Genomic DNA, 23922 nt, shown 5'->3' with positions numbered 1-23922 from the left:
TTTTCCTTAGGCGTGCCCATCAGAAACATAAATATTTAACACAAGGGAGAGCAGATATGAATTAGAATCCGTGGGAGGTTCACAGTTACTCGAGGCTGCCCTTGCACAGGTGTAAACAGACCTTACGCCAGCTGAAGCAAACTGGCCCCAGCGGAGCAGCACTCGGAGGGTGAATCATCCAGGTGCTTGTCACAGCCCAGCGCTCAAGGGGCAGATTAGAGCCTGTAAAACAGACATCAGGCAGTCTCCGGGCTTCCTTTTCGACAGGGTTTTACTCTTCCCTCCCACGCAGCCCGAGATGCTGGCTGGAAGCGTACGTAAGGACGGGCACTAGCTGGCACGGTGCAGATCAGGAGAGCCCTGCCTGCCTTCCCTCACCTTCCTCCTGGCAGAGCCAGGTGAGCCTCCCCTACTCCTCCCTGCACCAACAGGCTGCCCCTTTCCTCCTCCAGCTCCCTTCCTACCAGCAAATACGTAGGTCTCATGGCGTTCTTGCCAAGACAGGACTTTGTGGCAACAGTTGCCAAGGTCTCCCAGCGGGGACCAAAGGTTTCATGTCATGGCTGCAGCCAATGTCAACCTGGTGTGCTGTCTTCCCGTGGATCTTGAACCCCCTGGTTAGGTTGAGAGGATAAATCCCTGCTTTTGAACGGGCAGAGATGATGAAGATGCTCATGGTGTCCCCTGATTGTTGTTTGATGAAGCCTTGCAAGTTTCTGCAGACTCTAAGCATGGAGATTGTTTTTTCTGAGCTGCATTCCCCCCGGGGAGGTGTGGGGCATGTGACATGGAGGGGATGTACCATGGACTTCGGGCTGGCAACCTGCTCCTCCAGCGCCACCCACGCCGTGCTCGTTCATCTCTGCTGAGGAGGAAACTGGTGCAGGCATCTACTCCGTGAAGTTTGGGTTCTGATCTGTGCCAGGCACGTCCTGCTGGACCAGAATCCTTCCCTCCATATTAACACAGCTAAACACGTGGTAGCCCACTTAGGGCATTCCAGGGCTTTGTGTCCATGCAGTGAAGGGAAGCTCAATTTCCCATTGGAATGGGCTGCCCAGGGAGGTGGTGGAGGCACCGTCCCTGGAGGTGTTCAAGAAAAGCCTGGATGAGGCACTCGGTGCCATGGTCTGGTTGACTGGATAGGGCTGGGGGCTAGGTTGGACTGGATGAGCTTGGAGGTCTCTTCCAACCTGCTTGATTCTATGATTCAGGACACAGTAGAAGCCTCTGTGCTACCTGGCCCAGCTGCATTGTAGCCAACCCTGAGGGAGATGTGTACCACTACCCCTCTTTGAGGTCCTTTGTCATCACAGGGAGTGGGCCCTTTGGTAGCCTTCTGAAACTTGCTCAGGGCTAACACAACTGCTCAGGTTGCCCTTTCTATGTATGGAATGCCCAGCTGTACAAGGAAGGACTGCAGCACAGACACACCACACCCTAACTATTCCTGCTCTCCAACACTTTGTTTATTCACATCTATCCTTCAGCTCCTGTTAGCCTCTCAGAAGAACAGATCACACAGTCACGAGGGGATACGCTCTCCTACAACTCATTAACACTCCTGCCTTCCTTTTTCACATGGCACAACCCTGCAAATTGGGCCTAATCATGTTTTCTTCTGCATGATTTTACATTCCCTCTGCATTTCCACCCATTCTGGGTGAAAAAGGAATGCAGAAAGGGGTGAATGTTGTCACTAAGTCTTCGGCATCCTTCAACGGGAGAGGTCCTGAGAGATGTAATGTTAATTTCCAGCACTGGGTGATGTGTGCTTGCTTCATTTGCCTTCATTTCCAAGGACCTCTGCTTGAAACAGAAATCCTACTGTTTGTTATCCATCTTTATCTGAACCTATTCATGCTTATCTGAGGCAGTGCTGGGTAAGTAACAGTGAAACTCGTTATTACCTTATACCCACATAGGGGATGCTAAATTGCACGGCTGAGCTCCATCCCGGGCAGTTCCTGTGGAATGAGCTATTCAGAGCAGCCAAACTCTCCTACCTAAAAATGTCCTGGTGCCATGGCCTGGGATGAAAGAATAGGTCCCTGTCTGGCCCTTTATTTAACACTGCTCTTACACAAAACCAGCTGCACGGGGTAAGAAAACAGGTAGGGGTGGAAATCAGATTCTTTTTTGGGTAATAGGCACCACCAAGATCTTCTTTTTGGGCAGATGACTGTACTCAGCTGCTGTCTATGAAATAGCTCTCTGGGTCTGAGCAAATCCCATCCATCCCAGGCTTTTAGAAGCCTGATTCCTTTCCCTGTGCCCAGACAAAACTCCCACTGGCAGCCCTGAGTGCAAAAGGCAGTCCTGGATGAGTGACTCTTTCTAAAGCTGTTTTCAGCATTTGCAGGGATGTTTTACTCATCTGCCTTTCTGCAGCTGATGTGCTGCTCTGTCAGAGCTGGCCTTCATTTCTGCCAGGAGGGCACTGCATGCTCTTCTCACACTTGCGTGGCCCTGTGTGGGCTGAGTTGCACATTTCATGCCAAGCAAGTGCCAGCCACATGGCCTCGTGGGCTGAGGCTCTGCTCTTTGCTGTTCTGTGTTGGCAGACAGCTGTGCTGAGGCCTGCAGGAGCCTTGCAGCTGCACAGCACAAGGTTTAGCCTCACCAAATCGTGATGCATCAGTTCCAGCCATCGTGCAGCACTTGATACCACAGAGCCAAGCTGTGCTACCTTACTGCCCCCTGATCCTGTGCCTCTTGCTCTCAGTGACCCATCCCATTGCCATTTGCTCTGTTGTCTCTTTGCATCCTTTCCCTACCACAAGAGGGAACAGCCACCAAAATCACAGTATCACAGTATCACCAAGGTTGGAAGAGACCTCATAGATCATCAAGTCCAAATCCCTCTCATGAAGACAAAACCATGAGAGGCAGCCAAGTTGTGCTTCCTTTTTACCCCCTGATCCTCTGCCTCTTGCTCCCAGTGACCCATCCCATTGCCATTTGCCCTGTTGTCTCCTTGCATCCTCTCCCTACCACAAGAGGGAACAGCCACTAAAATCCCTCTCATGAAGACACAACCCTGGGATGTCTCAAGGGTGCTCCTCAAGGAGCAAATACCTAAAATCAGAAGGCGCAGGTGGAAATTAAGTAGCACCCACAAAGTCACACGAGGACCCTGGGTTGCAGGGCCTGGATAAAACTGGTGAACACACAATATATGTACTGGTGAACATCCCTCAGGTTTCATGCAAGCCTAGAGAATAATGCTAGGATAGGTGGCTGGTACCAAAAAGGCAGCCATCACTGCTGTTCCCTTGAAGGAACATCCCAGGAAGGTAGAAAAGAAATAAGAAAAGGCCAAGAAATAATTTTTCCTTCCACTGTTTGAATCATGGAATAGAATCATAGAATCAGCCAGGTTGGAAGAGACCTCCAAGATCATCCAGTCCAACCTAGCACCCAGCCCTATCCAATCAACCAGACCATGGCACTAAGTGCCTCAGCCAGGCTTTTCTTGAACACCTCCAGGGACGGTGCCTCCACCACCTCCCTGGGCAGCCCATTCCAATGCCAATCACTCTCTCTGTGAAGAACTTCTTCCTAATATCCAGCCTATACTTTCTCCAGCACAGCTTGAGACTGTGTCCCCTTGTTCTATTGCTGGGTGCCTGGCAGAAGAGGCCACCCCCCACATGGCTACAATGCCCCTTCAGGTAGTTGTAGACAGCAATAAGATCACCTCTGAGCCTCCTCTTCTCCAGGCTAAACAGGCCCAGCTCCCTTAACCTCTCCTCATAGGATTTGTGCTCCAGGCCCCTCACCAGCTTTGTTGCCCTTCTCTGGACATGTTCCAGCACCTCAACATCTTTCTTCAATTGAGGGGCCCAGAACTGGACACAGAACTCAAGGTGTGGCCTGACCAGTGCTGAGTCCAGGGGCAGAATAACCTCCCTTGACCTACTGGCCACACTGTTCCTGATGCAGGCCAGGATGCCATTGGCTCTCTTGGCCACCTGGGCACACTGCTGCCTCATCTTCAGCCTACTATCTATCAGTACCCCCAGGTCCCTTTCCTCCTGGCTGCTCTCCAGCCACTCAGTCCCCAGCCTGTAGTGCTGCTTGGGGTTGTTGTGGCCAAAGTGTAGAACCCTGCACTTGGCCTTGTTAAATCTCATCCCATTGGCCTCTGCCCACCCATGCAGCCTGGCCAGGTCCCTCTGCAGGGCTCTCCTACCTTCCAACAGCTCCACACCTGCTCCTAGCTTGGTGTCATCTGCAAACTTACTGATGCTGGACTCAATCCCCTCATCCAGGTCATCAATAAAGAGGTCTGGCTCTGTTTCAGACCCTTGAGTTCATGTAAGATAACTTGCACCTTGCCTCAGCACACCATCCTTAAAACGTGGGGTTGTGTTGGTTGGTGCTGCTTGTTTGGCCACAGGTTGGATGTCTGTGAGGAGAGCTGTGTCACCCAGCATACCTGCAGGGTGAGCTTTCCCTTGCAGCTGAGGAAGCAAAGCTTCCCCTCGTCTCCCCAGGCCAGTGGTGGAGATGCAGCCATGGAGCACCACACTTCAGTCATTTCATTTGCAATCTCAAATGGAAGCCTGTTAGGTTTTTTTTTCCTGAAGTCATGGGTTTCTCTTCCTGTGTTTGATGTGATGTTTGCAGGCTGGACTGCAGCAAAAGTGGAATGGCCTCTTCCTTTTTGACAGCTGCTATTAACCTTGCCACTTTCCACTGGGATGTCAGTGTTCTGGCCACCTGCTCTCCAGCTGGTCTGAGTGGAGCCAGATCCCTGCTCCATCACCTGATAGAAAGGGAGCTCCCAACACAAGAAGGATGTGGAGCTGTTAGAGTGAGTCCAAAGGAGGGCCACGAAGATGTTCAGAGGGCTGCAGCAGCTCTGCTGTGAGGACAGGCTATGAAATGTGGGACTTTTCAGTCTGGAGAAGAGAAGGCTTTGAGGAGACCTTGTAATAACCTTCCAGTATTTGAAGGGGGCTACAGGAAGGCTGGGGAGGGACTATAAGGAGAGGCTGAGGGAGCTGGAGGTGTGCAGCCTGCAGAAGAGGAGGCTCAGGGCAGAGCTCATTGCTATCTACAACCACCTGCAGGGAGGCTGTAGCCAGGTGGGGTTGGGCTCTGCTGCCAGGCAAGCAGCAACAGAACAAGGGGACACAGCCTGAAGCTGTGCCAGGGCAGGTCTAGGCTGGATGTTAGGAGGAAGTTGTTGTCAGAGAGAGTGATTGGCATTGGAATGGGCTGCCCAGGGAGGTGGTGGAGTCTCTGTGGCTGGAGGTGTTGAAGCCAAGCCTGGCTGGGGCACTTAGTGCCATGGTCTGGTTGGTTGGGCAGGGCTGGGTGCTAGGTTGGACTGGCTGAGCTTGGAGCTCTCTTCCAACCTGTTTGATTCTATGATTTTATTGACAAGGCCTTGTAATGGCAGGATGAGGAGGAATGAGTTTAAACTTGCAGTGGGGAGACTGAAACTAGCTGTTAGGAAAGGGTTCTTGACAGTGAGGGTGGTGAGGCACTGGCACAGGTTGAGGGTGGTGAGGCACTGGCACAGGTTGAGGGTGGTGAGACACTGGCACAGGTTGCCCAGGGAGGCTGTGGAGCACAGAAGCACCCAATGTGATCAAAGATCACATTGGGTGCTTCTGTGCTCCACAACCTCCCTGGAGGTGTTCAAGGCCAGGTTGGATGAAGCCTTGAGTGACCTGCTCTAGTGGGAGGTGTCCCTGCCTATGGCAGGAGGTTGGAACTGGATGGTCCTTTAGGTCCCTTCCAACCTAAGCCATTCTGTGATGCTAAGGGTTTATTCAGCTGCACTGGTTAACCTGTGCACCCTGTTCTTTCTCTCATACACATGTGTGTGTGCACATCTATGCATGAGCATTCTTACACTGAATATAAGCTTTTATGTCCAGTAGCTAAAATCCTAAGTTTTGGACTTGTTTTTGAGAGACATGGGCCAAGTGGGCACTGCTGTCTGGTCTTAACTTCAGTTTGTTTATGTTAGTTGGCTTGGGTCAAGCTGACAGATCTGGCAAGAAGGGTCTGAGGGCATGGTGGGTAGGACTGAGCTCCTATGCTCTGAGAGAGGTGGCCTGCAGTGTGGCAAGTCAGACTGGACATGAAGAGGAAGTTGTTGAGCAGGAGAGTGGTGAGAGGCTGGAATGGGTTGCCCAGGGAGGTGGTTGAGGCCCCATGGCTGGAGGTGTTTGAGGCCAGGCTGGTTGAGGCTGTGTGCAGCCTGCTCTAGGGTAGGGTGTCCCTGGGCATGGCAGGGGGGTTGGAGCTGGCTGATCCTTGTGGTCCCTTCCAACCCTGACTGGTTCTATGATTCTAAGCTAGGGTCTCCACCCCATGGGACAGTAAGTCTCTCCTGACTGAGAGTCACCAGGTCTGCCTCAGTCCCAGTGTTAGGATGCAGGGTGCCACTCAGGAAAAGCACCTAAATCCAAACCATCCAAGTGGAGATGGAAGAATGCCAGCCTCTGGCTCCCTCTCCTAGCCTTCCTTCAGGGCCTTCTAGCCCTTCATTGGAAGCAGTGGCCATTCCTCAGTTTCAGCTGGGATCAAGCCTTCTTTTGAGGGTCTCTCTCCAACTCCCAGTTGTCAGACCCACATCTTTGAAGCACAGACAGTCCCCAGGGCTCGGGAAGCTCTTGCACAGGTGCCCAAACATTCAAATGTGCTCTCCTCCCTGCTGTCTCAGTTCTGGTTTTAGTTGCCCACAGCCATTAGGTTAAATCATGCTCCGTTAAAATGCTGATGTGGGAGAGGATCATAACTCTCCTCTTGGAGGCAATGAGCAGTTAGAACTTAGTTGATGAGAATGTTTCTAATCTGAATCACTTCTCTGGAAACCAGGAAGAGGAGTTAAAATGGCTTCAGCTTTGTTTCCCTTCTGTGTGCATCTCCTGCCCTGGCTGTGGCACGATGCCCTTGCCTTTGGCTGCAGCACTGGTCCTGGGCCAGCCTTCTCTCCCTTTCACCAGCACTGAAAGGGCTGAAAGAATGGAGAGATTTGTTGGCAATGAGCTGGCAAGCCTCCTGCTTGCCTTTCCCCTGGGATGGCTCCGTGCTGTTACTACCTCAGTACCCTGGCAGAGAGGAGCTGGTGGTGTAATGGAGCCCTCTGAAGCAGGGGTGTGCCCAAATGCAGTTGGTTTATTGGAAAGTAGTGCACCAGGCACCATGCCAGGGGCAGTGCTGCTGCAAGGTGCCTGTGTGCAGAAAGCTTTTAACTGCCCCTCCCTGGTGCCACTTAGCTTTTTACTTGCAGATTCCAGAGAGAATCACAGAACCAGGTTAGAAGAGACCTCCAACATCATCCAGTCCAACCTAGCACCCAGCCCTGGCCAATCAACCAGACCATGGCACTAAGTGCCTCATCCAGGCTTTGCTTGAACCCCTCCAGGGGTTGTGCCAAAGGAGTTTGTTATGGGGCACTGGGACTGATCTCAGGGGGAAGTTAGTGCAGCTTCTGCAGTAACTTCTACTTTGCTGCTGCTTCTGAGAGCTTTGACAGGGCTGCCCTCCCGCCGTGGGGATGCTCCCTGCCTGGGAGAGCCTGCTGCTTTCAAAGGCATCCCAGAGAAGAAGGACTGCCTGAGAAAGCAGCCAGTCAGGAGCTGCATGGGTGCTCTGACCTTCTCTGTAGGACACCGAGGCAAGGGCTGCCAGGCTCCACGTTCAGCCAGTTTGCTGTCCCTCTTCCAGTGCCAATCGCTGCTGAGCAACTGGGCTCTGCATGCAGCGTGATGAATGTGGAAACTCAGCCTGCATGACTTGGGAGTTGGGGCTGGTGTTAAGGCTTTCTGATTTAATTGTCACTGCATTGTTCTTGCACTGCTGAGAAGTTTGCTGGGACAATGCTTCTCTCCTGTTCCCAGGAAAAACAGTGGCTTGTTAACATTTCAGAGGGAGGATTCAGAAATAGCAGCAGTCTGGGAAAAATCTGCTCCTACAAATCAGTTTCCCAAGACCATCTGCTTGAAGATCAGGCTGCTGGAAGGCTACCAGCAGCAAGATAAATCGAGAGGATAAAGGAGGTCATAAAGAGAGATGTGGAGAGATGAGCAAGATTTTCTGGATGGAGCAAAGTGGCCAGCTAGAATTTATGGCAGGTGAAAATGAGGCAGCTGCAGGGGCCAGTCAGAAGAGAGCCCAGATAGATCATGGGCTACCTGCCCTCCTCTGAGGAAGGTGAAGAGATGGAGGAGATAGTGCAACTGGGAAGATGGCTGTTTCCCAGTAACCCAGTGTTTGCTTGGATTCCTTCCTTCTAAGAAAGGAGCAATGGTAGGTTTAGGGAATGAATGTGAAGCCCATCTGCACGTGGCTCACGAGGGGCTCAAACACCTCACAGCATCAGTGGGTTCCTTCAGGAGGGCTGTGGGTAAGCTACTGAGTCAGACATGCTAGAGATGGGCAGAGGATGAAGGCACAGGTTGCAGGGAGATGCACTAAGCTGAAGGTCTGCTGCTTGATAATGCCTGGGACAGTGGTTGGAGATGGAGTAAATGAACTGGGCTCAAGAGATACAGCAACTGGGTCTTGGGGAGGAGGAAAAGCTTTTGTCAGAGCAAACTGGTTATTGCTCCTGCAGCACCTGAGAAACCTCTTGGCTAGATGAATCCAGCTTTGGGCATCCTTTGACTGTATTGAACTGGGGGATGTGTATTCTCCTCTCACAGGCTATAGAATGCTTCCTTTCTGAGGCCATTGTGAACATGAAATCGTCTCAGTGAATCTGCTCTTCATCCAAGGTCCTTAAGTCTTCTCTCATTAACACCTAACAGACTTGAGCATCTCAGTCCTCTGCATCCTGGCCCTATGAACAAAGAACAGAAAAGACCAGCCTTTGTGATGGCAGGAGGCTGCTGTGACGGCAGGAGGCTGCTGTGGTAGCAGGTAGCTGCTTGGGCAAGGCATCCTCTGATTATCCCTGGCAGCCATTTGTGGTGAAAGGGAATCACACAATGGTAGGGGCTGGAAAGGACCATTTGCACCCTTATGAACATAGTGAAGTCCTTCTTTGCTCCAGAACTATTGACTCAAAGCTCAGCAAAAAGCTTCTTCACAATCTTAGTTCATCCTGTCCAATGCTCCATTCTGATCCATCTCCACTTAATTCAAGGCTAAAAAACCCCTTCAACTGCTTTCCTGCTCTAGCCAGATGATTTGGTAGCACAGACAGGCGGTATTTTCTGACCTGTGCAGGTGGCTGGGTAAAGCCCTAATGCCAAGTGCATAGGAAAGTGCATCTTGCTGTTAAGTGCAGCAACTCAGCAGGGGCTTATGGTCGAGGACCCTGAGGAGCCAAGGCCAGAGAGCTCACCTGGGCCATTTCAAAGGCATGAAGTGCAGGCAAGCCTGCCAGCTTCTCTAATAAGCTGTTCCACTATTTAATTGCCCACTGTGATCAGAAATAGCATCTCATTTCAAGGCCTTCTTTACGTAATTTTAGCTGCCAGGCAACAGCTCTTGCCAAGCAGGCTGGAGTGCTCTCTGCGGTCAGCCAGGCGTGTCTGAGCAGAGCCCTCTCCTTGGCACACAGGCCACACCAAGCTCCTGGGCATGGACCTTACAGCACTCAGAGCAGGGAGGTAATGGACTTGTAGAATCATGGAATCCACTGAAATGGAAGAGAGCTCCAAGCTCATCCAGCCCAACCTAGCACCCAGCCCTGCCCAACCAACCAGACCATGGCACTAAGTGCCCCAGCCAGGCTTGGCTTCAACACCTCCAGCCACAGAGACTCCACCACCTCCCTGGACAGCCCATTCCAATGCCAATCACTCTCTCTGACAACAACTTCCTCCTCACATCCAGCCTAGACCTGCCCTGGCACAGCTTGAAGCTGTGTCCCCTTGTTCTGTTGCTGGGTGCCTGGCAGCAGAGCCCAACCCCACCTGGCTTCGGGTAGTTGTAGACAGCAATGAGCTCTGCCCTGAGCCTCCTCTGCTGCAGGCTGCACACCCCCCAGCTCCCTCAGCCTCTCCTCACAGGGCTCTGCTCCAGGCCCCTCCCCAGCCTTGCTGCCCTTCTCTCAACACCTTCCAGCACCTCAACATCTCTCTTGAATTCAGAAGCCCAGAACTGGACACAGTACTCAAGGTGTGGCCTGAGCAGTGCTGAGCACAGGGGCAGAAGAACCTCCTTGTCCTGCTGCCCACACTGCTCCTGAGCCAGCCCAGGATGCCATGGTCTCTCCTGGCCACACTGCCCCCAAAGCACATATCCATTCCCTACCTCATGACCATGTCCTGACACTTCCAATGTAAGCAATGGAGCTCAGCTTCTCTGGTGGTAACCCTTCCTATGATTGCTTAAGGGGACAGGATCTGTCACCACCTATGGATATGTGTATTACAGGTGCTCTCAGCTGTCCAAACCCTGCCTTCCTGCCAAAACTTGGAGGAGGCTATAATATATTATGTCTTAGAGCAGGAGGACAAGAGGAAATAGCCTCAAGTTGCATTAAAGGAGGTTTCAGTTGGATATTAGGAATAATTTGCTTTGCTGAAAGTGTTGTCAAGCCCTGGAGCAGGCCACCCAGGGAAGCAGTGGAGTCACCACCTGTGGAGGTGTTTGAATGATGTGTAGATGAGTTGCTGAGGGACATGGTTTAGTGTTGACCTAACAGCATTGGGTTAATGGTTAGACTTGACCTTAAAGACCTCTTGCAACCAAATCAATTACTTGATTCTGTGTGACATGAGAGAGCAGACAAGCCCCACTGCTGGACACACCATTTCCACCTGACAGCAAAGCCACTTCCTTTCCTCTTGCAACAAGAACATAAAGGACAGCTAATACTGTTTGAGTACTGTACTTCTGGACAGCCATTTGCTAGAGACAGTCACCTCTCAAAGCACAGCCTGCAGCAGTAGCAGGGGAGCCACAGAACATGCAACTGAGTGTCAAACTTCATTTGTACTGGGGGCAGTTCTGGAGCCCCCAACACAAGCAGGATATGGAAGTGTTGGAGCCAGTCCAAAGGAGGCCACCAAGATGCTGAGAGGGCTGCAGCAGCTCTGCTCTGAGCACAGGCTGAGAGAGTTGGGGCTCTGCAGCCTGGAGAGGAGAAGGCTTTGAGAAGACCTTGGAGTGGCCTTGCAGGATCTGAAGGGGGCTACAGGAGGGCTGGGGAGGGACTCTTGACAAGGTCTTGGAATGACAGGACAAGGAGGTTTGGGTTTGAAGTGGCAGAGGGGAGATTGAAACTGGATATTAGGAAGAAGTTCTTTGCAGTGAGGGTGGTGAGACACTGGCACAGGTTGCCCAGGGAGGTTGTGGAGCACAGAAGCACCCAATGTGATCGAAGATCACATTGGGTGCTTCTGTGCTCCACAACCTCCCTGGAGGTATTCAAGGCCAGGTTGGATGATGCTTTAAGCAACCTGCTCTAGTGGGAGGTGTCCCTGCCTATGGCAAGGGGTTGGAACTGGCTGAGCTTTGATCTCCCTTCCACCCTAACCCAATCTATGATCCCTCTGGGCAGAACAAGAGTTAACTGCTGTCCCCTCTGCAAACAGAAAACGGCACCTACTTGGGCCCAGATGCCCAACTAGAATGGAGACAATGCAAGCAATTCAACAGCTCTGGTTTACCTCATCTAATGCCAGTCCAAGTATTCCCAATAATTAGGCCTTTCATGCTGGAAAGGCTGGAGCCACAGCTGCTTCCTATTTTCCTGAAGCTGCACAGAGCATTAGTCATTTCACTGGGGTTTTTTACTGCCCTGACTGCAGCCCAGCAAGTGTGCAGCCAAAACCCAGGCAGGCCAAACCAGCCTTAACTCAGAACGTTCTTCAGGAGTTGGAAATGACTTACTCATCCCCCTCCCTGCTTTCCCTTCCCACCCAAGCAGCCCAACTCTGCCTGGAGAAATGTCCTGCTGGGGCTGCGTTCTCAACGCGTACCAGGTTGACCAAAAAAGAAGTAGTGATTGCTGGAGCTTCCACCTCAACTGTTACTCATTAACCAATCTTGGGAGTGACCTTGACACTTAATTAGTCACCTAAGTCCTTCTTGAAGGCAAAGCTTTTCCCCACAGCCTGCTAACAGAGGAGGGATGGGGGTCAGATTTAGCAAGCAGAAGTGATTGTGCTAGTGAAGGGAGTGCTATTGAGGGGAGTGAGTGTAACAGATCCATCTGCCCTCCCCCATAGAATCATAGAATCAACTGAGATGGAAGAGACCTCCAAGCTCCTCCAGCCCAACCTAGCACCCAGCCCTGCCCAACCAACCAGACCATGGCACTAAGTGCCCCAGCCAGGCTTGGCTTCAACGCCTCCAGCCATGGCCACTCCACCACCTCCCTGGGCAGCCCATTCCAATGCCAATCACTCTCTCTGACAACAACTTCCTCCTAACATTCAGCCTAGACCTGGCCTGGCACAGCTTGAGGCTGTGTCCCCTTGTTCTATTGCTGCTTGCCTGGCAGCAGAGCCCAACCCCACCGGGCTACAGCCTCCCTGCAGGCAGCTGCAGACAGCAATGAGCTCTGCCCTGAGCCTCCTCTGCTGCAGGCTGCACACCCCCAGCTCCCTCAGCCTCTCCTCATAGGGTTTGTGTTCCTAGACTGTGTTAGAGAAGGCTTTACTTCTAGCTCTGGGTGCCTCAAGTTGTCCCCACTGTGATATCCAGACAAGCTTCTAGCCACCCACCACTTAGATTCCAGGTCCTCTGCCCAGCAGCACATGTTCTTTGCAGTTTAATTTATAGCAGCTTAACCAAGAGGGGATGACCTAACAGAGCAGCAACAAGCCAGAGGTTGTCTCTGTTGTGCAACAGCCACCTCTCAAGTCATGGTGTGAACTTGACTGTTCTTGCCATGGTTGTGAGAGCTCCTGGTGGAATTATCTGTCTCTGAAGGTGGAAATTGGGCAGTTGTTACTGATACTGAAGCAAAGAGGGGAGCCAAACCTGCTTTAATGCCTCTCTTTCTCCTTTGGAGGTAGAGCTCTGTCTGTACAAGGAAGCAAATGTCCACCCCCTTAACCAGCTTTGCTCCAGTGAGTTCCTGCCCCAGAGGCAGTTGACTCATGCCTCTTGCTAATCTGTGTTTCACCTAGTGCAGGGCAAAACTGGTTTGGCTGAGATCAGAACTAACCTGGACACCACTGTTCAACCCCCAGGGAGAACCCAAACCTTTTGACACTCTTTGTTTGTTTCTTGGTTTGTTTTTTAATTAGAAAAGCTTCTGCCCTTCCTGGTTTCAGCACATAAATCTTGGGTGTTGTGAGCTGAACTGTGGGCTCCTCTGATTAAAAAACCCCACATTAAATCCCTGATGAAACGAGCTGTCTGATGATATAAGTCATATTCTTTCTCACTTGGCCACCAGCCTATAGAAGCTGGAAAGCCTAACAGAACAGCCAGCATTGTGCTTCACTCTCCACTCCAGCTTAATGACTAAGGAGGAAGGGAGGGACAGCTTTTCCCAGCAAAGTGGGGACCAGCACCAGTGGTCAGGTTTCAGATGGAGGAAGGAGCTCCAGGGGTGGAGGAGACCCAAGATCCCCATCTTGAGTCAGATGTGTTTGGGTGGGAATCAGTAGAGCATTGCCAGCTTTTGGAGACCCTGTCCAACACCACTGTCTGGGTCCAGAGGACTCTCAGCATCCCTTGGGTTAACTTTCCTGATGGGAGAGGTTGGGATGCTGGAGAAGCAGGGAGCCAGCTGTGTCTCACAGCTGGCCAGCTGCTGCTTTCCTGAGCCCTTAGCAGGCCAGCAAGATGCCTGCTGCCTTCCACAGTGTCAGTCTGCCTCAAAGACTTCACCCCCCTGAGCTCTCCCTCACTTCCAAACACCTGCACTGGCTTTGTTTCCAGGTCGTTCCTGTTTGGATACTGCAAGGGAAAATTAAAAGATAGCCAAGGCAGGAGGCTCCTCTTGGCTTTTGCTTTGACAGGGACCTTTTGAATGCTGTGCTGCAGGAAAAGAAAGGTCTTTTGGTTGAAGATCTGAACTGGGATCATATTTCTGATCTCAGTTCCTGGTTGCCTCGGACTTCACAGTAGGTGAGTCAGGGCCTCCCTTTCACAGAACTGTTTAGCTGCTCTGCAGGCACTGAGATATCTTCCTGGATCTGGCTTTTAATCTGCATGTGGGAATCAGGATGAAAAATGTCTATTTATCTCCTCACTGTTTGCCTTCTTGGCTGGAAGCTATGTGGAGGACCTGAGAGGGAGGTGAAGTTTGCTGAATCACAGAATCAAGCAGGTTGGAAGAGACCTCCAAGCTCACCCAGTCCAACCTATCCCCCAGCCCTATCCAGTCCACTAGACCATGGCACCAAGTGCCTCATCCACTTTTTTCTTGAACACCTCCAGGGATGGTGACTCCACTACCTCCCTGGAGCACCTGGTAGGTACAAGAGGCCACATGGATTCAATCTTGGTCCCTCAAATGTATTTGTGCTCAGGAAGGGGTGAGTGTGTCTAGCTCCTGCTACTGAGCGATGCCGGACTATGGGCACCTGCTCAGTTAGCAGCAAGGTCTTAGGGCTGCACTCAAGAACCCTCTGGATGCACCTGCATCTCTCTGCTGCCTATGCAAAGGGCCAGAGTCTGGCAGCTCTGGGCTGCAGGAGATCTGGATGGACTGATATTCCTGTCTGGAGCATTAACTGTCTGTGCCCCTTGTGTGCAAGCTTTACAGAAGTACCATCATTTGTTATGACTCCACAGTCATCTCTCCATGCTGTCATGCCACAAGCCATAAACGTCTTTGCTGGCAGGAGATCACCGCTCTGTGTTTCCTCCTTCAGAAGAAGCTCCTTCCATGGCTTTGTTCAATACTTTCTTTTATTTGCCGTTTTCTGGTGGCTCAGTTGTTGTGCCAAGGTGAGGCACAGCTCTTTCTCTTAGGCAGAGGTGAGGCACAGCTCTCTCTCTCTTAGGCAGAGGTGAGGCACAGCTCTCTCTCTCTTAGGCAGAGGTGAGGCACAGCTCTCTCTCTCTTAGGCAGAGGTGAGGCACTGCTCTCTCTCTCTTAGGCAGAGGTGAGGCACTGCTCTCTCTCTCTTAGGCAGAGGTGAGGCACTGCTCTCTCTCTCTTAGGCAGAGGTGAGGCACAGCTCTCTCTCTCTCTTAGGCAGAGGTGAGGCACAGCTCTCTCTCTCTCTTAGGCAGAGGTGAGGCACAGCTCTCTCTCTCTCTCAGGCAGAGGTGAGGCACTGCTCTCTCTCTCTCTTAGGCAGAGGTGAGGCACAGCTCTCTCTCTCTTAGGCAGAGGTGAGGCACAGCTCTCTCTCTCTCTTAGGCAGAGGTGAGGCACAGCTCTCTCTCTCTCTTAGGCAGAGGTGAGGCACAGCTCTCTCTCTCTCTTAGGCAGAGGTGAGGCACTGCTCTCTCTCTCTCTTAGGCAGAGGTGAGGCACAGCTCCTCTCTAGGCAGAGGTGAGGCACTGCTCTCTCTCTCTCTTAGGCAGAGGTGAGGCACAGCTCTCTCTCTCTCTTAGGCAGAGGTGAGGCACAGCTCTCTCTCTCTTAGGCAGAGGTGAGGCACAGCTCTCTCTCTTAGGCAGAGGTGAGGCACTGCTCTCTCTCTCCCCCCCCCCCCCCCCCCCTCCTGCTCTTAGGCAGAGGTGAGGCACTGCTCTCTCTCTCTTAGGCAGAGGTGAGGCACAGCTCTCTCTCTCTTAGGCAGAGGTGAGGCACAGCTCTCTCTCTCTCTTAGGCAGAGGTGAGGCACAGCTCTCTCTCTCTCTTAGGCAGAGGTGAGGCACAGCTCTCTCTCTCTCTTAGGCAGAGGTGAGGCACAGCTCTCTCTCTCTCTTAGGCAGAGGTGAGGCACAGCTCTCTCTCTCTTAGGCAGAGGTGAGGCACAGCTCTCTCTCTCTCTTAGGCAGAGGTGAGGCACAGCTCTCTCTCTCTCTTAGGCAGAGGTGAGGCACAGCTCTCTCTCTCTCTTAGGCAGAGGTGAGGCACATCTCTCCTCTCTCTTAGGCAGAGGTGAGGCACAGCTCTCTCTTAGGCAGAGGTGAGGCACTGCTCTCTCTCTCTCTCTTAGGCAGAGGTGAGGCACTGCTCTCTCTCTCTCTTAGGCAGAGGTGAGGCACAGCTCTCTCTCTCTTAGGCAGAGGTGAGGCACAGCTCTCTCTCTCTCTTAGGGCAGAGGTGAGGCACAGCTCTCTCTCTCTTAGGCAGAGGTGAGGCACAGCTCTCTCTCTCTTAGGCAGAGGTGAGGCACAGCTCTCTCTTAGGCAGAGGTGAGGCACAGCTCTCTCTCTCTCTTAGGCAGAGGTGAGGCACTGCTCTCCTCTCTCTTAGGCAGAGGTGAGGCACTGCTCTCTCTCTCTTAGGCAGAGGTGAGGTACGCTCTCTCTCTCCTCAAGCAGAGGTGAGGCACTGCTCTCTCTCTCTCTTAGGCAGAGGTGAGGCACAGCTCTCTCTCTCTCTTAGGCAGAGGTGAGGCACAGCTCTCTCTCTCTTAGGCAGAGGTGAGGCACTGCTCTCTCTCTCTTAGGCAGAGGTGAGGCACTGCTCTCTCTCTCTTAGGCAGAGGTGAGGCACAGCTCTCTCTCTCTTAGGCAGAGGTGAGGCACTGCTCTCTCTCTCTCTTAGGCAGAGGTGAGGCACAGCTCTCTCTCTCTCTTAGGCAGAGGTGAGGCACTGCTCTCTCTCTCTCTAGGCAGAGGTGAGGCACTGCTCTCTCTCTCTCTTAGGCAGAGGTGAGGCACAGCTCTCTCTCTTAGGCAGAGGTGAGGCACAGCTCTCTCTCTCTCTTAGGCAGAGGTGAGGCACTGCTCTCTCTCTCTCTTAGGCAGAGGTGAGGTACAGCTCTCTCTCTCTTAGGCAGAGGTGAGGCACTGCTCTCTCTCTCTCTTAGGCAGAGGTGAGGCACTGCTCTCTCTCTCTCTCAGGCAGAGGTGAGGCACTGCTCTCTCTCTCTTAGGCAGAGGTGAGGCACAGCTCTCTCTCTCTAGGCAGAGGTGAGGCAAGCCACTCTCTCTTAGGCAGAGGTGAGGCACTGCTCTCTCTCTCTCTTAGGCAGAGGTGAGGCACAGCTCTCTCTCTCTTAGGCAGAGGTGAGGCACTGCTCTCTCTCTCTCTTAGGCAGAGGTGAGGCACTGCTCTCTCTCTCTTAGGCAGAGGTGAGGCACTGCTCTCTCTCTCTTAGGCAGAGGTGAGGCACTGCTCTCTCTCTCTTAGGCAGAGGTGAGGCACAGCTCTCTCTCTCTCTTAGGCAGAGGTGAGGCACTGCTCTCTCTCTCTTAGGCAGAGGTGAGGCACAGCTCTCTCTCTCTCTTAGGCAGAGGTGAGGCACAGCTCTCTCTTAGGCAGAGGTGAGGCACAGCTCTCTCTTAGGCAGAGGTGAGGCACAGCTCTCTCTCTCTTAGGCAGAGGTGAGGCACAGCTCTCTCTCTCTCTTAGGCAGAGGTGAGGCACTGCTCTCTCTCTCTTAGGCAGAGGTGAGGCACTGCTCTCTCTCTCTTAGGCAGAGGTGAGGCACAGCTCTCTCTCTCTTAGGCAGAGGTGAGGCACTGCTCTCTCTCTCTTAGGCAGAGGTGAGGCACAGCTCTCTCTCTCTCTTAGGCAGAGGTGAGGCACAGCTCTCTCTCTCTTAGGCAGAGGTGAGGCACAGCTCTCTCTCTCTTAGGCAGAGGTGAGGCACAGCTCTCTCTTAGGCAGAGGTGAGGCACTGCTCTCTCTCTCTCTTAGGCAGAGGTGAGGCACTGCTCTCTCTCTCTCTTAGGCAGAGGTGAGGCACTGCTCTCTCTCTCTTAGGCAGAGGTGAGGCACAGCTCTCTCTCTCTCTCAGGCAGAGGTGAGGCACAGCTCTCTCTCTTAGGCAGAGGTGAGGCACAGCTCTCTCTCTCTTAGGCAGAGGTGAGGCACAGCTCTCTCTCTCTTAGGCAGAGGTGAGGCACAGCTCTCTCTCTCTTAGGCAGAGGTGAGGCACTGCTCTCTCTCTCTTAGGCAGAGGTGAGGCACAGCTCTCTCTCTCTTAGGCAGAGGTGAGGCACTGCTCTCTCTCTCTTAGGCAGAGGTGAGGCACAGCTCTCTCTCTCTTAGGCAGAGGTGAGGCACAGCTCTCTCTCTCTCTTAGGCAGAGGTGAGGCACTGCTCTCTCTCTCTTAGGCAGAGGTGAGGCACAGCTCTCTCTTAGGCAGAGGTGAGGCACAGCTGTCACTCTCTTAGGCAGAGGTGAAGGCACTGCTCTCTCTCTCTTAGGCAGAGGTGAGGCACAGCTCTCTCTCTCTTAGGCAGAGGTGAGGCACTGCTCTCTCTCTCTTAGGCAGAGGTGAGGCACTGCTCTCTCTCTCTTAGGCAGAGGTGAGGCACAGCTCTCTCTCTCTCTTAGGCAGAGGTGAGGCACTGCTCTCTCTCTCTTAGGCAGAGGTGAGGCACAGCTCTCTCTCTCTCTTAGGCAGAGGTGAGGCACAGCTCTCTCTCTGAGGCAGAGGTGAGGCACAGCTCTCTCTGAGGCAGAGGTGAGGCACAGCTCTCTCTCTCTTAGGCAGAGGTGAGGCACAGCTCTCTCTCTCTCTTAGGCAGAGGTGAGGCACTGCTCTCTCTCTCTTAGGCAGAGGTGAGGCACTGCTCTCTCTCTCTTAGGCAGAGGTGAGGCACAGCTCTCTCTCTCTTAGGCAGAGGTGAGGCACTGCTCTCTCTCTCTTAGGCAGAGGTGAGGCACAGCTCTCTCTCTCTCTTAGGCAGAGGTGAGGCACAGCTCTCTCTTAGTCAGAGGTGAGGCACAGCTCTCTCTCTCTTAGGCAGAGGTGAGGCACTGCTCTCTCTCTCTTAGGCAGAGGTGAGGCACTGCTCTCTCTCTCTTAGGCAGAGGTGAGGCACAGCTCTCTCTCTCTCTTAGGCAGAGGTGAGGCACTGCTCTCTCTCTCTTAGGCAGAGGTGAGGCACAGCTCTCTCTCTCTCTTAGGCAGAGGTGAGGCACAGCTCTCTCTCTTAGGCAGAGGTGAGGCACAGCTCTCTCTTAGGCAGAGGTGAGGCACAGCTCTCTCTCTCTTAGGCAGAGGTGAGGCACAGCTCTCTCTCTCTTAGGCAGAGGTGAGGCACTGCTCTCTCTCTCTTAGGCAGAGGTGAGGCACAGCTCTCTCTCTCTTAGGCAGAGGTGAGGCACTGCTCTCTCTCTCTTAGGCAGAGGTGAGGCACAGCTCTCTCTCTCTCTTAGGCAGAGGTGAGGCACAGCTCTCTCTCTCTCTTAGGCAGAGGTGAGGCACAGCTCTCTCTCTTAGGCAGAGGTGAGGCACAGCTCTCTCTTAGGCAGAGGTGAGGCACAGCTCTCTCTCTCTTAGGCAGAGGTGAGGCACTGCTCTCTCTCTCTTAGGCAGAGGTGAGGCACAGCTCTCTCTCTCTTAGGCAGAGGTGAGGCACTGCTCTCTCTCTCTTAGGCAGAGGTGAGGCACTGCTCTCTCTTAGGCAGAGGTGAGGCACAGCTCTCTCTCTCTTAGGCAGAGGTGAGGCACAGCTCTCTCTCTCTTAGGCAGAGGTGAGGCACAGCTCTCTCTCTCTTAGGCAGAGGTGAGGCACAGCTCTCTCTCTCTCTTAGGCAGAGGTGAGGCACAGCTCTCTCTCTCTCTTAGGCAGAGGTGAGGCACAGCTCTCTCTCTTAGGCAGAGGTGAGGCACAGCTCTCTCTTAGGCAGAGGTGAGGCACAGCTCTCTCTCTCTTAGGCAGAGGTGAGGCACTGCTCTCTCTCTCTTAGGCAGAGGTGAGGCACAGCTCTCTCTCTCTTAGGCAGAGGTGAGGCACTGCTCTCTCTCTCTTAGGCAGAGGTGAGGCACTGCTCTCTCTCTCTTAGGCAGAGGTGAGACACTGCTCTCTCTCTCTCTTAGGCAGAGGTGAGGCACTGCTCTCTCTCTTAGGCAGAGGTGAGGCACAGCTCTCTCTCTCTTAGGCAGAGGTGAGGCACTGCTCTCTCTCTTAGGCAGAGGTGAGGCACTGCTCTCTCTCTCTCTTAGGCAGAGGTGAGGCACTGCTCTCTCTCTCTCTTAGGCAGAGGTGAGGCACAGCTCTCTCTCTCTTAGGCAGAGGTGAGGCACAGCTCTCTCTCTCTTAGGCAGAGGTGAGGCACAGCTCTCTCTCTCTTAGGCAGAGGTGAGGCACTGCTCTCTCTCTCTTAGGCAGAGGTGAGGCACTGCTCTCTCTCTCTCTTAGGCAGAGGTGAGGCACTGCTCTCTCTCTCTTAGGCAGAGGTGAGGCACAGCTCTCTCTCTCTTAGGCAGAGGTGAGGCACTGCTCTCTCTCTCTCTTAGGCAGAGGTGAGGCACAGCTCTCTCTTAGGCAGAGGTGAGGCACAGCTCTCTCTCTTAGGCAGAGGTGAGGCACAGCTCTCTCTCTCTTAGGCAGAGGTGAGGCACTGCTCTCTCTCTCTTAGGCAGAGGTGAGGCACAGCTCTCTCTCTCTTAGGCAGAGGTGAGGCACTGCTCTCTCTCTCTTAGGCAGAGGTGAGGCACAGCTCTCTCTCTCTTAGGCAGAGGTGAGGCACTGCTCTCTCTCTCTTAGGCAGAGTTGAGGCACTGCTCTCTCTCTTAGGCAGAGGTGAGGCATTGCTCTCTCTCATAGGCAGTTTCCTACAGCTGAGCAGTGGAGCCCAGAAGAGGCCATGGCCTGCAGTCAGTGCAGTCTTTTCACCCAGAGAGAGAAGAAAATACAGTCAATCAGGTTGCTGCTGTTTGTAACAGGGTGCAGTTGCTGAGCCTGTCATGAGCAAATGCAAACCAGGAGCGCAGGCTGGTGAAGGAAATGAATGCCAGCCCCAGGGAGCAGTGAGCCGTGGGTTCTCTCAAAGCTGGGCACTGGTTTGTGGGCAGGATTGACTCATACAGGCAGGGCTGATATGGGTAACCTGTGCTGTGGCTGCTCCATCAGAGCTGAGGTGCTCAGGAGGCCCCTGCTGTGCCCCCCAGGCCAGCCAGCTCTGCTGGGATGCAGCTCACCTGTTTTGTGTGTGCTGAGTTTGGGGCTGATTGGCTCCAGGTGGTTGCCCTGTACACAAGCTGGGTTCAGGGGTGCTGCTGAGCAAGAGGTCAGCTCTCCCAGCTGTAGGAACAGGCAGCATAGCTAAGGGTAGACCTTTTATAGCTCCACAGCTAGAGGGTGTGATGGAGGATGGATGGGAAACCTTCACCTGTCAGAGGTGCAGCTGGAGATACCAAAAACTTCTCCACTGTCCATAGACACCTGAAGACTACCTCTGCACTGTGCAGGCATTAGAGTTGAGGTTGCAAGGTGTTGAGTAGACATCTGGGTCACCAGCTGGATTGCTCCATAAGCACAGGCTGTGTCTGAATTGGCCTTTTGTGGAACTTAGACCTGACTCTCCTCCCACAGTGGAAGAACTTCATTCCTTAGGCTCCCAGTGCACCAGGGCACCTGCTCTCCAGCAGCTGCTCCAGGAAGGCATGGATCTCCTGGAGGTCCACCATTGTCTTTGCTGCCCCTTGTGCCATGGTGGGAACAAAGCAGTACTTATGTCAGGTCCAACACCCTGCAAATCCTTTCCACCTATTCAAAGAGTGGAGCAATAATCCCACACCAGTCTTGGCTGAGCTGTGATCCCACACCTTGCTTGGCCCTACCATAAGCATGGATAACCTGGGAATGGGGGTCATGCCACCCAAGAGGTGTGCTTTAGAATCATAGGATCAGTTAGGGTTGGAAGGCACCACAAGGATCAGACAGTTCCAACCCCCTGCCATGCCCAGGGACACCCTACCCTAGAGCAGGCTGCACACAGCCTCAGCCAGCCTGGCCTCAAACACCTCCAGCCATGGGGCCTCAACCACCTCCCTGGGCAACCCACTCCTGCCTCTCACCACTCTCCTGCTCAACAACTTCCTCCTCACCTCCAGCCTCACTCTCCCCATCTCCAGCTCTGCTCCATTCACACCAGTTCTGGCACTCCCTCACAGCCTAAAAAGTCCCTTCCCAGCTTTTTTGTAGCCCACTTCAGATCCTGGCAGGCTACCAGAAGGTCACCTGAGAGCCTCCTCTGCTCCAGCCTGCACAGCCCCAACTCTTTCAGGCTGTGCTCACAGCAGAGCTGCTGCAGCCTCTGAGCATCCTCCTGGCCCTGCTCTGGACACTCTTCAGCATCTCCACATCCCTCTTGTCCCAGGGGCTCCAGAGCTGGATGCAGTACTCCAGGAGGGGTCTCAGCAGAGCAGAGTAGAGAGGGAGAATCCCCTCCCTTGACCTGCTGGCCACACTTTCAGTGTAACAGAACAGTAGAGACCTTTCAGGTGTGGATCACCTGTATTAAACCTCTGGTGATGATAAGAGGAGCCCAGCTGAGCAGCACCCTTGCTGTTGTATCCAGTTAGAGATTTACTTTGATTTTACTCCTTTTTGCTTCCAGCTCAGACTGCAGGATGACAGACAGTGACACAAACCTCCCAACGATCCAGAGGAAGCTGGGACTGCAGATATGGAGCATCGAGGTATGACAAGAGGCAGTGGTGGCACATGTCCCTCTCTGTGTGTGTGTGTTTCACTCAGAGATACTCTGAGTGGGAAAAGAGGGTCTCACAGATAAGATGCAGAAGGGAACAGGAGACCCATGTTCCTCTCGTGGAACACTCAACATGTTTTTGCTCTGGTTTCCTGCTCTGTAAAACAGAGCTAATTGGCTGAGGAAATATGGTTGAGGTAGGACTGAAGCTGTTCCTCCAGCACTAGAGTCTTTCTCACCTGCTTTGGGAACCAATATAAGGCTGCATTGGCACACCAGAAATTAATGCCCAGTGCCACCAAGTAGAGCTGCTATGCATAGGTAACCTTAGTCTGTGCCAGCTGCTGCCATGAGGAGGGCACCCTGCTTTTGCAGCAAAGTCACCCCACGTTTGCACTTGCCTTGCCCACTCTGAGCAGAAAGTCACTGCATGCACAGGTCCTGCAGCTTGCAAGATCACCTTCTGCCTGTGGTGGTCTTTGCTTTGGGTTAGGAGCCAGGCTGTGCTCATTCCTGCCTTTTTCCCTGGCCCTCATCAGCCAGATTATTCCTTTGCCACAAGAGAGGGCTAAGAATGAGGTCCAAAGTCCACTCAGGGGAGCTTTGGGAAGGAACACCATTGTGTATCTATCTCCAAGTGTTGGTGGCCCTCTACAGGTTCTGGCTACGTCACAGGGGCTTTGCCTTTCCATGTTTCTCCATAAACTAAGCTTCTTTCCAGAGCACCTCTCATTGGAACTGTGTCAGTTCACAAGGGTCAAGCTGGTAATGCTGGGAAACAAGTTGGGTGACCAGAAGAATGTACCTCTCTAGTTCAGGGGAACCACAGAACCACTTCAGGCTCATAGATCATAGAATGGTTTAGGTTGGAAGGGAGCTCAAAGCTCATCCAGCTCCAACACCTTGCCACAGGCAGGGACACCTCCCACTAGAACAGGTCTCTCAAGGTCTCATCCAACCTGGCCTTGAACACCTGCAGGGAGGTTGTGAAGCACAGAAGCACCCAATGTGCTCACCTGTGCCTGGGGGACATGGGGGAACCTGTGCCAGTGTCTCATCACCCTCACTGCAAAAAAAAAACCTTCCCTAACAGCCAGTTTCAATCTCCCCTCTGCCACTTCAAACCCATTCCTCCTCCTCCTCTCATCACCACACCTTGTCAATAGTCCCTCCCCAGCCTTCCTGTAGCCCCCTTCAGATCCTGCAAGGTCACTCCAAGGTCTCCTGGAAGCCTTCTCCAGGCTGCAGAGCCCCAACTCTCTCAGCCTGTGCTCAGAGCAGAGCTGCTGCAGCCTTCTCAGCATCTTGGTGGCCTCCTCTGCACTGGCTCCAACACTTCCATGTCCTGCTTGTGCTGGGGGCTGCAGAGCTGCCCCCAGGACTGCAGGTGGGGTGTGAGGAGAGCAGAGCCAAGGGGCAGAATCCCCTCCCTTGCCCTGCTGCCCACACTGCTCTTGCTGCAGCCCAGCACAGGGTTGTGTCTGGGCTGCACTCACCCTGCAGGCTCCTGTTGAGCTTTTC

At 53.1% G+C, this 23922-nt stretch overlaps 1 protein-coding gene across 2 annotated transcripts in view; it reads left to right on the top strand.

The window, feature by feature from the left end:
* The window catches only part of LOC135185557 (villin-1-like), a 91700-nt gene that overhangs the window by 25235 nt on the left and 42543 nt on the right, over window positions 1-23922 (top strand). For both annotated transcript variants that reach the window (XM_064162354.1, XM_064162353.1), the window contains exon 2: window positions 22309-22390. In XM_064162354.1, the coding sequence (XP_064018424.1) occupies window positions 22322-22390 (69 nt within the window). In that variant the 5' untranslated portion in view covers window positions 22309-22321. The remainder of the gene's footprint in view (window positions 1-22308; window positions 22391-23922) is intronic.

This window comes from Pogoniulus pusillus, chromosome 23, assembly GCF_015220805.1.
Source record: "Pogoniulus pusillus isolate bPogPus1 chromosome 23, bPogPus1.pri, whole genome shotgun sequence".
Taxonomy (NCBI): Eukaryota; Metazoa; Chordata; class Aves; order Piciformes; family Lybiidae; genus Pogoniulus; species Pogoniulus pusillus.
Note: the sequence above shows the minus strand (reverse complement) of the source record. Positions and strands in the feature narration are given on the sequence as shown.